A 12,615-nucleotide genomic window follows, 5' to 3' on the forward strand; every position below is an offset into this window, starting at 1 on the left:
TATGTTAGTGTTTGTTGCACATTCCGTACAATTTGCGTCCGGTCCAGTTTGATTTGAAAGATGTAGTTTCTTCCTTCATTTTTTTTTTTGCTCTTTTGCTTCCTTCAGTCAGCGATGGTTAAGTATCTTACCGACCCGACAAAATATAGAAACGAACAACAATTCAACGCGTGTTTGAAACAATTCCTCTAGTCGCTAGTTGCTATTTCGCGTGTTTCAGCATTAAAATAGCCTTTTCCGTTGTGGCGGAATGCAACGTGGAAAGTCTGAACGGATCGATCACGACGGATGAAGTAGGCAGAGGGGAGGGGAGGGTGATAACGGATGTCCCATTTATTTTCCGGTCTCGGTAGGGCTGATCTTTTTCAGCCCGCTTTTGTTGAAACTACAAATCGATTGTAGCAGAGCGCTCCGGTTGCCGCCACCACCACCGGCAGACTCGTCACCGGAAATCGACTTCGCAAGCTTACCTGAGACACTGGAACTACCGGGTGCACCGGAATCGACCGGTGGGAACAGTGGTAGAGATGAGGGTGGACCAGGGATGGGTGGAGCCGATGGAGGTGGCTGGGGGGACGTACTTCCGCCGCTGTCTGTTGCGTGGGGCGGTGGTGACATCAGTGCTTCCTGCGGTGAGGTAATGCTGTTGGCGCTGTCCGACTTCACGATGCCGCCAGTCGAGCTGGACAGATGCACGGTGGCAGCCATACCGGACGGTCCCGTAGTGGGTGGACCGTTGTTTAGCTGGAGCGAGTTTTGAGCACGCAGCTTTGCCTGCTTCTGCTCGTGTTTCTACAGTGAAGTATAAATTATAACAAGAGATTGCAAACAGAGCGAGGTGTTAGAGTAATGTGTTCAAGTATATTCCTGCTGTGCTTGAAAATAACTTACAGCCTTTTGTTTGATCTTTTTCTTCTCCTCCTCGGACGTCATCATCTCCTGCACCCGAACCAAACGCTTCTGATTTTTTACGGAACGCTGTTCCTCGCGGACACGATTCTCAGTCTTTTGAACTGCCAGCTTTAGCTGCTCTTTGGCGCTGGTAGAGAACTTTAGGTGTGGCTTCTGAACGGCTATCGTAGTCGCATACAGTTCGTTAAAGTGGCCTGCATACTCGCTAAAAAATGGATGCGTTGTCAGTTGATCCAGCGTAGGAAGCGATGACTTGCAGGCATCTTTTGACAGGATCGATTCCAGCAGCGATTCTACAAAGATTGAAAGCAATGTATCCGGACGAACACTACGAACATTGCTACCTTTACTTACTTAAACTATCCGGACAGTCGCTTATCTGGCGTGCGTAAGAATCCTGCAACGGATAGCCCATACACATCTCGTACAGCAAATGGCCAAAACCGTACACATCAATCGCTTCGCACGTATTGATCTTACTGTGCTGTACGAAAAATGGTCGATAGAAGGAAGGAACACCAAAGATGAAATTCTCCACATCCATCAGCTTCGCTATCCCATCCACCACGATCACGTTGCCACAATGTACATGCCCGCACGCCATACCCTTCGAGTGGAGGAATCGGATCGCTTCCAGCACTTGTCGTGCATACAGTGCTAAATCTTTCAACGGCAACGGTGTCCTCCCTTTCGGGCTGCCGTACTTCGATAGGAACGGATTGCATGGACTAGCGGAGCAAAGCACATCCTTCAAACTCCCCTGCTTGTAAAACTTCCTTATCACTAGCGCACCACTATCGTTCGAAGCGATATGCTCGATCGGCACAATGTATGGATGCTGCACACCTCCGAAATTCTTCAACACCGTATGAATGTCCTTCTCGTCGATGTATCGATCGGGGCCAAACTCGGTCCAGCTCAGGATAAGATCATCGCGCCCACTGTGGTCCCTAGTGCTGCTGTTGTAGTCCTTCTCGGTCGAGGTAGTCACGCAAACTTGCGTCGTGTGCTGCTTACCATGTGACTGCGAGCTTGACTTGATCAGATGATGCTTGGTCGTCGAATGTCCGGGCGAATGCTTATTGCCCTGCGGTTTGTGTACTACCTTGAAATAGTGTTTTCGCAAGCGCCACCCGATCGGGCCGAGTGACTGCCCGAGCGTATATACGCCCTCGGTGCGCAAGCTCATCGACGCATACTGTAGGGCCAAATCTGTCGAATTGGGCAGAAACGGTACAGTTGGAAACCATTAACGAAAGGTCGAACGAACCAAAGCGAACATTACGTACCATGGAACGGCGTCGAGTAACTGTCCGGATCGATGAACTTTTTGGTTGGTAACGATGATGCCAAAATGGGATTCATTAGTACCTGATTTATATACTCCTGTAATGCGTTCAACCGTTCAGCTACGAAATCTGGGCGCATATTACCTAGAGAAGGAAAGGGTAAAAGGAAGGGAAGCAGTTTGGGACGGGTAGTTGTGGACAAGGTTGTAAATTAAGAACCGGATGCAGAGTAGGTTGCCATACACGGACATAGGAAAGGAAACACACAAAGAAAGAGAGAGAAAGAGAGAAAAAGTGATCCGATTAAAATCGTATCTATAATCAAACTGTTGTAGCCCCATGGCCAGAGCTGACCTGACCGGTCACAGAGTCCTTGTATGGGCGGGCAAAGTTAGAGAGTTTGTCATGAAGAGAAACGAGCGAGAGTGTCTACTGCTATCGAACATAGAACGCTACGAAACCGAATCCGGTTAGGGTGGTACTGTTAAAAAAATGTAGTAAAAAAACACATGTCCTTCCATAGTAGTCACATGCCTACAGTACTGTACTGGTCTTTGTTGCTTGCTAACATGCTCATACAGTGCATTGCTGTTCGTACACCTACTTACATACTTAACCAAAAATCCAATTTCAAATTGACAGATTAAACAGATTTTGGCTGCATATATTGATTATTCAAATTGTTCTATGAAATTTGTCTTAAATTATTGTATCAATATTATTTAATGCATTGTTTAATAAGGATCCATACTAGAGAAAAGATAAACTAGCTCCATCCATTGCTAGGAGTCTCTTGCCGAGCTATTTGCCAATTCTTTGAGCCAAGAACTGAACAATAATCGATCGAAATTTTAGCTGAGACAGAAGAGAGTGATGCTGAAGTAATGATTGCATAAAATGTAGACTAACTTGGGCAAAGAAGACAAATTGACCATGGATAAGCCGATATTGATTAATTGATTATTGATTGAATTAAATAATTCAATGTAACTCAAATCCTGCGAGCAAAAGTATTTTCAGGTGTCGCAAGATTAAAATCAAATTTTCAGAATCAATTCTTCGATATCTTGAGTCCGTAAAATTAAGATAAAAATATTCCGATAAAGGCATGCTTTAAACATTCTAATTGCCGCTGCTGGAGTCTGTTAAGAGCCTCAAGGATCGACGCTTCTCCTACCCTTGAAATAATATTTTCACAAGCATCGTCATCCCAATGATTGTCACGTTTTTGATTAACATCTTGTCCAGGATATTTCCCCCCCCCCCCCCCTTCCCCCTTAAAAAAATATTCTGGGCCGTGTAGAACAAATCCACAATTACATTCCTTCGAATGGTTTGGCCGCTGGCTGCTTCAAGTCACCTGATAAGATTGTAGCATATTAACTGTATTTCGAATACTCGGTACAAAAGATTACAGACAGACGAATTAAGTGCAAGATCACAAGGTCATCACGCGAAAGCTAGAAAAACTTCAACAAAACAGAAAATTCTAGTTTACGTGCGATTTTCTGTGCATTTACCAGAAAGATAGCACACGTAGCGATTGGAAATATTTTGAATGATAATTCTTAACATGTAGTAAAACAAAGCTACTGAAATTAGGACTTGCTCACCTAACAAATTTAAAAAGCGACCAGAACCCCTCAGTAACTTATTGAAAAGCAATGAATTGCTGAAAAACTAAATAAATGTAAAATAATGTCCCTCCTACAAATACGACCGACACTGTACATCGTCTGTGTCTGAAACTTGGTGCACAAGTACACATAACTTCACCACACATACGCATCAAGCATCATCCGTCGTCCTCTGTTCCGAAAAAAGCGAAAACTGATGCATCAGCGAGCAGCGCTACTGAGCTACAAGCGCTGTATATGATACAGCCACGACCGAAAACCGGACGATGAATGACCACGGGGGCTGGGGCGGGTTGGTATGCAAGAAAAGCAAATAGCAAACGGTCTCCCCGAAAAACCCTAACCCGCCCCACCCTTGCCTGCAAGGATATTTACGTCCGAGGATGAAAACGACAGGGAACGGGGAGTTCCCATCCCATAGATTGGAGGTGGGAATGTGTAAAACAAAAACATCTATCGATCGGAACCGGACTTCTTCTGTCGTTGCTGTGTTGTATGTGTGTCCGTAGTGGGACGATGCGTGTGTTCACACCTTATCGCTCGTTTTCAGTACATCCTTGCCCCTGTTCCGTCTATCCTTTTTCCCAAGCGCGTACGGTTTTACGATGTTACTATTTCCTACTGGCGCCAGGGAGCTTTTTTTTAGTTTTGTGCCTCAGTCGCTTTACAGCATTTTTCAACGGGTATTGCTGTATATTGTTGAATTTTGTATTGTGTACTGGGTGATGCATTTTTTCGTGGTTTCGTCTGTCCACTCTCGCTCTTTTCGCATGACAGTTTTATCAACACGACTGCAATAAAATATTAAAAGATAATTCACTTATTCTAACATTTAATCCATACAATATTACAACACAACTACCGTACAAAGCTGGGGACACGGTTCCTTATGCGCGCAAGCCCTCTTTCCCCACTTACCAATTAGCTTCTTGCCGGGGAATGATAAATCGATCCCGGAAATTTGCAAACACTTGTTGAGCGAAGCAAAATCATTGTAGCGCCGCAGAATGCGCCAGCTGTTTTCCGGGCACGGTCCGCGCTGTACTCGCAACACATACTCCTGGGAGGTGGGGAGCGGGGCCGCCGCCGTTCCGATGACACACACACACACACATACACGTATACATGGTGTGGTGATGGAAGGATTTCGTGACGGGATTGGTATGAAACGAACGGAACGAAAAACCGATAAAAATAAAAAAATTAAAAAGCCATGTGTGTCGGGGGACGAAAAGAAACAGAAAATACAGGATAGTAAGAATCACAGCGACGGACAGTAAAAGCATGGAAATTTGTAATGTGTGGGGGAGAGGAATTTTAAAAGCCACCGGAAGCAGAAAAGGATATTCCATTCCGCTTTTGCCGTTTTGGCCAGTGTTTGTGTGTGTGCGCGTGCAAGTAGGTGTGTGGGTGCGGTGTGTGACTCATCATCAGGTCGTTCGGGTCGTTTTTCTTTTCGTTTTTCGCAAACTTTACGCGCCTCTCATGGTTCCGATTACATCCGTGGCCCAATCGATTACCAAACGGAGATGGTTCCACCATCACACCAGCGGATCCGAACCGGAAACAATAGTTACAAAAATAAAACGGAGGACTGGGAGTGGGGAGGGAAAACAAGCAGCGAAAGGTAGGCCCAATCGCAGGCCCAAGGAAACTTTACTCACCGTATGCCCATGGATGGTTTGTGCTGTTTCGATCGTGCAACAGCAGGTCTCGGTGTCGTCTAGCGTAACCTTTGTTGTGGTTTCGGTTTGCTCATATAGTGCCATTTGGTGGACGTGGTGCGGAGCGACGAAGTGCTTTCCTCCGAACCCGGAATGCAAACAGAAACGGAACACAAAACGTAGCCGGATGTGTTGATCCTTGCCTCATTGAGTTGCCGAGGTGGCAAGTTGAATGTCCTTACTGTTTTCTCCCGGATGGTGGGACTGTTCTCATTGTAGCACAGATTTTTTCCACGCACAGATTTTTTCCCCTCCTCACCGGATCTAATGGTTCATTACCGGGAACAATCCCAGGGTAGGTTAACACGCGCATACACACGTGTACACTTTTTCCATCCAGCACATCCTGCGCACCATGTATCTCGTTTTATGAGGATCGCTCTTTGCCTCCGTCTTAGCTATTCCATTTTACGACCGGAAGTTTTCGCACTGGGATTGGCCACTGGTATGCTTTTATGACGCACTGCACGAGTCTGGCAGGATTGACTTACAGCGCTGGCCACCGTGAATGCACCAGCGGCAGCATCTGGACGATTCCTGAAATGCACCTGAGCTCGACAGAACAGAACGGATACCAACACACACACACACACTCACGGCTAGTGAACGTAGGACGAAAACAAATCCGCTTGTACCGTAGCGCACCTTTTTGCACTGGATGAATCGCACAAAGAATGTTGTTACGGCAAAAGCAGAACCACGAACAGAGCATCAAAAACAACTGCGCTTTATCTAGTGCATATTCTAATGGGCCTGGTCCATGATTTTTTGGAGTATCTGCCAACGAACGCACTACGGTTGATTTCTGTATTTTGCGATTGTTGTACGATGGACCACAATTGTGATTGATTTTTCTACCTAGTGATGGGCATATACGATTCGGAGCTATCGTTCCAGCACAGCAGAGTGATTTCAATCCTATCCATCGTCGGTATTCGTATCGCTTTTTCCGTCCCACGAAGAGCAAATAAATTTGAATGCTCAGATATTTACCGGAAGTTAAAACTAAATGGCCATACTATAAGACATGGCAGTAAGTGCAATGTAATGTAAATGTCCAGTATAACAGTAAAAAAATCCAGCATATGCCGTTGCATAAGCGGTCGGTTCTGTAACACCTGTAACATTCAACATGATACGGGGAGCAACTTTCAAATTACAGTAGATTGTTCGTATTACAATAGATTGTTCAACATATTCAGTACGGTTGGCCTTCAAGGATTCAACAAAGCTGCTGATGCTCATGTTAGACATTATTTTAAAACATAACGACGCCAAGCAATTTGCTAAAGGATATGTTATGCTTACAAATCGTCAGGTGGTTCCTGAGATTTGTAGAAGCCACATTCTGAAAAAACTGCATAGAGGACATCCTGGAATAGAACGAATGAAAGAATTAGCTTTTAGTCATGTTTTCTGGCCGGAAATAGACGAAGAATTTAAAAAAAAAACTTTTAACTTGCGGTTGATGCTCATTCAAAGTGGCCAGAAATCCCAACGGTACAATCCCAACTACAAGAAAGGTCGTGAATTTCGTGAGTGAAGTTTTCGCTCGTTTTGGAGTTCCGAACACTACCGTTTCAGATAATGGAAATCTAGGTTCCATTCCAGAAATCAGGCATTTAAAAAAAATTAGTGAAAAGAGGAGAATTCATCATTTGCGTTCACTACCTTACCATCCACAAAAAAAATTGGTCAAGCGGAACGAGTTGTGGATACTCTGAAGCTGAAGCTTGCGAAAAATGAAAGAGGGACAAAATGTGTCCGGGTCCGAAACTGTCCGAAGCTGTCGGAAAAGTGATGTTCAATGTGCTTTTAGAAGAATGTCAAGGAGCGAGCTAATTATCTCGTATGCGTTCGACGCTTTCGAATTACAACCGGAACAGCCTTCTCTTCATGAATCTTCTCAACCGGAACAAGTTACACATCCAGAATTCCATCCATCTGTAGAAACATCTCAACCAATCCGAAGCACATCCATCCACAACGCAAAAGTCCGTCCAAATTTCAACGATTTAATTACGAATAGTAAAGCGTATAAAAAAAGTAAGCTTTTCCTTCTCGATATAACATTTATTCAACAGTATTCTTTTTCGGTAAAACGCAGCATGTTTCACGCTATCGGTTCTAGTGCCGTGGTACTTGTCCCGGATGCGTGATTGTACCTCGCTTGTAGTATTTAGCCGTTGCATTCACTATACTCGACTTGAGTGATGCCGTGACCGACGTTTCTGGAGCCGATTCTGAGTTTTCTGCCTTGAGAACAGCGGCACAGCGCCAGTTTTTCAAATAATTCACTACAAATTAGAGGAAAAAAAAAATACATTACGATCCCAATAAATTTGCGATTGATTTCTGCTACTCACTTTTCCACATCCTAACGCATCCGTCGTCCCCGGTAGAGGCTAGCATCGTGCCCGTAATATTCCATGTTACGCGCCATACCGTACAGTAGTGGTCACCAAATTGGGCTGCCGGTTGTATTTCCAGTCTTGAGTTAGCCGTAGGATCGCTGGAGGAAAACAGTAAACGATTGTAGAAGATTATTTGTTTGTTCCACAAAAAGCTCCACCTTCTTTCCACTTACAGAATTGGTTTGAGGTTGAAAATTTGCACATCCTTACTAGCGACCGCCAAAATGTGATAACTGCGCCCCACGTTCGGTGCGAACGCTATATCGTGCACCGGTTCGGTAATGGAGTTGATCGTTTCCGTTTTCGCCCAGCGCCGCGCATTCTCACTGTACTCGAATATGAACACCTTGCCGCCCGTACTTTGCGATGAATCATCACTTCCGGCAGCAATCATTGCGGGATGCAGTCTAAACATCGACGGATTCCACGTCAGACAGCTCAATGGTATCTTTACACTAATCTCGTGCGATAATGTCCACTGGGACAGGTTCATAATGTCCGGCGCTTCATAGATCCGGATCACACCGTCCGCGGAACATGCGGCCAGCATCAGGCCTTGTGATTTCGGAGCAAACTTTACATCCGTCACGCTTGTACGCGAATCGACCAAGTTCGTGCGACGCACCCAGCGCTTTAGCGGTGGCATGGCTGGGTTGGTTTTTTCACCCACCGTTTCCTCCCAAACGGAAACGGTACGGTCAAACGAACTGGTTGCCAGCACTTGGCCAAATTCCGGGTGTGCCCATGATAAGCGCCAAACCGACCCGGAATGTGATTTCCAGCTAGACGTTACACTCCACACACCTTGCTCGTTTTGATCCCATACCTAAAATGGAACGCGGGGCAAACCACACAGTTTACAAATGGTACGAACAAACCACCGGCACCCGATGTAAACAACACGCCTCGGAAGGCGCGCATTTTCTTCGCTTACCTTCACGTACTGATCACTGCTGCAGGTGGCCATCCGCTGACCGTAATAATCGTACGCAACATCGTGAATTACGTCCTTGTGCTCGGTATGGATAATTTGCGTTTCAAACATAATTTTTCTTTCACTGTACGGGACGCTCGGTACGCAGGTTTTGTAGATTCGCGAGGCAGTGGCGAGCGTTTGACGTTTCTAGCCGTACGCTTTGACAGCTAGCCATCTTTCAAAACAAGCAAAGGAAAAAAGGAAAATATACGTCTTTCAAACGGTCCAGCAAAAAACGGGAAATTGTTCAATGAAAAACAGCGCACATACTTGTGTTTTACAGTCCAAACGATTCATAACACGGTGCTAAAACAAATAAATCCATTTACCAGCGGATGGTCCCGTGCTGCAGGTCATAAAATTTGCAACTCACCGCAAGAAAAGCATCCCGCGGGCAACGACCTTTCCGCTTGTGGTGCTGCTGCGTTAAATTTTTTGACGTTTGGAAAAACGTCAAGAAAAGGAAAACAAATAAAATTCCTTCCTCAACGCAAAGTAGGGAATTCTTTTTCTTCTCTCTCACGGTCGGTCGTGTGCTGCAACGGGAACCACGGGGTGGAAATGAGGCTTTCCTGGCTTCCCTAAGCAGAGCCTATAGTGTCGTCGTGTCTGTGTTCCACAGTATTACACACCGCACCGTCCGGTGCGGAGGCGTCAAGTATTTCGGATCGGAAAAGTGCTGCAAAGTTTTCCCCGGGTCGGTGGAAAGAAAAAGCCGAAACATCACCAGCAACGTGTGAAGGAAATCACGCACGGAAGCCTAGGAAAATCGATTATCCAAGAGAGGAAGTAGACTTCCCGGTGAAGCTGCTGTTACTCAGAAAGAGGCACCGCACGAACCACACCGAAATATGGAAAATGGTATGTAGTCCTTTTATTGTGCAAGTCGTGTGGTTGTGTGTTTGGTTTTAAGTGATAACATATCCCGTAGATGAGATAGTGCCAGTGGCTGGATTACGGGCCAGGTCGCCATATGATAGCATAGCCGTACTATTACCGTTAGCCTAGTGCGCTTTTTGGAACAGATGAAGCAAGTGGTGGCTGATTACAGGGGAAAAGAATGCGTTGGCTGTGGGGTGGTGGGGGACTAGGCGGTCTGGCATCTCTTTCCCGTTGGAAGGCGTTTGCTCCGATGCTCGCTTACACCCGTGACGGCATAAACTTGTTCAATTAATATGGGCCCAGCCTTCCCGACCAATCACGAACGATGGTGTGATGTTCGGCGGCGCGTCACCAGATCAAACCAACATGGGCATCTTTCGCTAGTGCGCACATATCCCACTAGCCCCCGACCATAGTGGCCAAACTAAATGACGTGAGCGTGTGTTTATGGGGGGCAGGGAGAGAGAGAGAGAGAGAGCAGTGAAGGAGAAGGGAAGCAGTGGACATCCACGAGTTGTCGTGCCCCCAGTAGTTTGCGCGTTGATTGCATCAAGTGGATATGACCACCACGGTCGTCCTGAACAAATGCTTCCTAAACGAGATAAAAAAGGTTTTACGCCCATAATTGAACCGGCCTTCTTTGGTTGTAGAGCAAGCGATTATTGCTAAGGCTGCTTGCAACAAAAATTCTTCTATGAGCCGGTTTAATTTTGAAGCTGCAAATTTTTATTTCATTTATTTTTTTTCCTCCCCACTTCGGTAGTACAATACATACGTTGTGCTCTTTCTCTCACGAACGTACGTATATTCTCAAGTTCACGCACACAAACACACACACATCCCAACCACCGGCTGTCGCGTTTCGCAACGCCATTTGGCGCGCTCTAGTGTGTGCGTGCGTTTCAAGGTCACTCATCTGTCGGCGTACGGGATAACCATCGTTACCGGTTAGTGTAAATAGTAAACAAAGCAAAAATAAACACCTTATCACAGTCGATCGCGCCCGGTGCATCTTGACGCAACCACCGGTGCATTGGGAAGGGAAGGGGTGGTGGGGACGGGAGACGGTGGTGGTTGGGTGAATGCAACTAGTTTGAGGGTGGGGGATTGTTTTCATTTTGATGCACGTGGATTTCTAACTGCGCCAACACACTTGAGATCGGTGAGCCTACATACTTGAAAAAGCTCTCTTAAGAGATGATCGTGGGAAAGCTTTTTCCATTTTATTCATTTTTTTTTTGCAGTAACATACTTTAATCCAGTACGTTGTTTTAAAAAGATTTTAGTATCAGTTAAAACCAAATCTATTGTAGGGCACGATCATTATTTATAATATTTATGTTAGTTATTAGGGCATATAACAGTTACAATGTCAGACAATAGACTAAGATCACCTTTTTTATTTCGTAATGACGGCCTGGCCATATTTCATAAAATCTAAACTTATACCTAGATTTACAATCCTTAAACCGTACCTTAAACTTAAACCTAGAGAAGGTTTAAGTGCACCTTATCCCGGGTGAGCTCGGCTAGATTAAGATTAAGATCACCTGCTATTGTGTAATACGTAAAATATGAGATTTTAAAGGCTAATTTTCAACGTATCGTTTCAGGGTTTTTGTTTTTAAAATTTAGATGAAGATTTAGAGAATCACTACATCGGTTCTTTGTCTCTTTTAACCATTCGGATGAAAATATGGCCAAAACGAATTATACCATAAAATCAGATTCAGCAGGGTTCCTCGTTGTGAGGGTTGGCCGTCCACCTACGTGGTATTCGATGGCCAGCGTGAACTAGAAGGTCGTCACGCCAAGATGGAGAAGATGGTTCAATTTTAAAATTCTAACAAACAATTCTTTACAGTTTTAGGCATCTCCTTATTTAACTGCTTTCAAAGCTAGAATTGGTTCCCTTTTTTATGTTTCAAATTTTGAAAATTATTTTTTTACAATATTTGTTTTACATTTTTTTATTGCCACGCAATGATTTATGAACCTATGGACGAAAACAAAATCGCACAAACAAAATTAAATTTATACCTAATAAAAGTATGGCTATGACAATACGGCACTGGACCGTAATAATCAAATGTAAATAAATAAAAGTATGGCTAACATAAGTTTGAAAATCGGCTATAAAAGTGGTCCTACATATCTTATCCATCACTGTATGTCGGCCACAGTATTTAAAGATTCAAGCAAATTCTTGTAAGACTTCAGATTATATATAGTAATACAGAATAATACGATTGCAGGTATTTCAATATGTTTCTCAAGTATGTCTTTGTATTTTCTCGTGGATTAATAAAGAACGCTTTGCTTACTCAAAGGGAAGTTTATGTAAACAAACCTAATAACTGCAACATGCGCAAAACAACATATAGACAAAGATATAGGAAAAAGCTTACCGCCTCTACTGTGATTAAAGTAAGTGCGTTAAAAAAATACATTGCATACTGATTAAACGACATGCATCTACTTAAAAAAAACGCTCCCTTTAGCAAATTGATCGACCGATTAAGAAAGCGCTAGTATTGGTGTAAGCCCCGTCACACCCCTAGCCAGCCCGAAAACCTGATAGACCGTCAATTTCTGAGCCATCGCTATCAATGGTACCAGCCGGACGAACTTCGATTCAGTCGTGATCCGTGAAAGTAGCGAAAAGGCAGCAAAACGGGAGCATTTTGGTCTAGGTTCGGTGCGGGTAGCAGCAGTCAAACCCAGTGCCGACAGTTGAGTAAGTGTCGTCGGGTGCGTGCAGACAAAGTTTCCCAAACCGTT

General features: G+C 44.6%; 2 protein-coding genes across 2 annotated transcripts; both read right to left on the reverse strand.

The window, feature by feature from the left end:
• Nucleotides 1-333: 333 nt before the first annotated feature.
• Nucleotides 334-5,621, reverse strand: LOC126561795 (PX domain-containing protein kinase-like protein). Its single transcript, XM_050218115.1, has 6 exons — nt 5,503-5,621; nt 4,757-4,898; nt 2,202-2,345; nt 1,267-2,124; nt 892-1,205; nt 334-792 (listed from the first exon to the last, which is right to left on the reverse strand). The coding sequence occupies exons 1-6, from the start codon at nt 5,605-5,607 to the stop codon at nt 334-336; spliced, it is 2,022 nt and encodes a 673-aa protein (XP_050074072.1). The 5' UTR covers nt 5,608-5,621.
• A 2,068-nt stretch (nt 5,622-7,689) lies between these two features.
• LOC126562502 (nucleoporin seh1) lies at nt 7,690-9,024 on the reverse strand. Its single transcript, XM_050219023.1, has 4 exons — nt 8,911-9,024; nt 8,150-8,802; nt 7,929-8,074; nt 7,690-7,859 (listed from the first exon to the last, which is right to left on the reverse strand). The coding sequence occupies exons 1-4, from the start codon at nt 9,019-9,021 to the stop codon at nt 7,690-7,692; spliced, it is 1,080 nt and encodes a 359-aa protein (XP_050074980.1). The 5' UTR covers nt 9,022-9,024.
• Between the last annotated feature and the right edge of the window lie 3,591 nt (nt 9,025-12,615).

The sequence above is a fragment of the Anopheles maculipalpis genome, chromosome 3RL (assembly GCF_943734695.1).
Source record: "Anopheles maculipalpis chromosome 3RL, idAnoMacuDA_375_x, whole genome shotgun sequence".
NCBI lineage: Eukaryota > Metazoa > Arthropoda > Insecta > Diptera > Culicidae > Anopheles > Anopheles maculipalpis.

Bases quoted from the DNA above. Each gene is read 5' to 3' on its own strand.
- LOC126561795 (XM_050218115.1), bottom strand. From the start codon at position 5,607: ATGGCACTATATGAGCAAACCGAAACCACAACAAAGGTTACGCTAGAC. The intron at 4,899-5,502 runs GTGAGTAAAGTT...CCCACCTCCCAG, and splicing joins AAACCATCCATGGGCATACG to GAGTATGTGTTGCGAGTACA. The intron at 2,125-2,201 runs GTACGTAATGTT...CCAATTCGACAG, and splicing joins TTACTCGACGCCGTTCCATG to ATTTGGCCCTACAGTATGCG.
- LOC126562502 (XM_050219023.1), bottom strand. From the start codon at position 9,021: ATGTTTGAAACGCAAATTATCCATACCGAGCACAAGGACGTAATTCAC. The intron at 8,803-8,910 runs GTAAGCGAAGAA...GTTCCATTTTAG, and splicing joins GCAGTGATCAGTACGTGAAG to GTATGGGATCAAAACGAGCA. The intron at 8,075-8,149 runs GTAAGTGGAAAG...GTTTTCCTCCAG, and splicing joins TTCAACCTCAAACCAATTCT to CGATCCTACGGCTAACTCAA.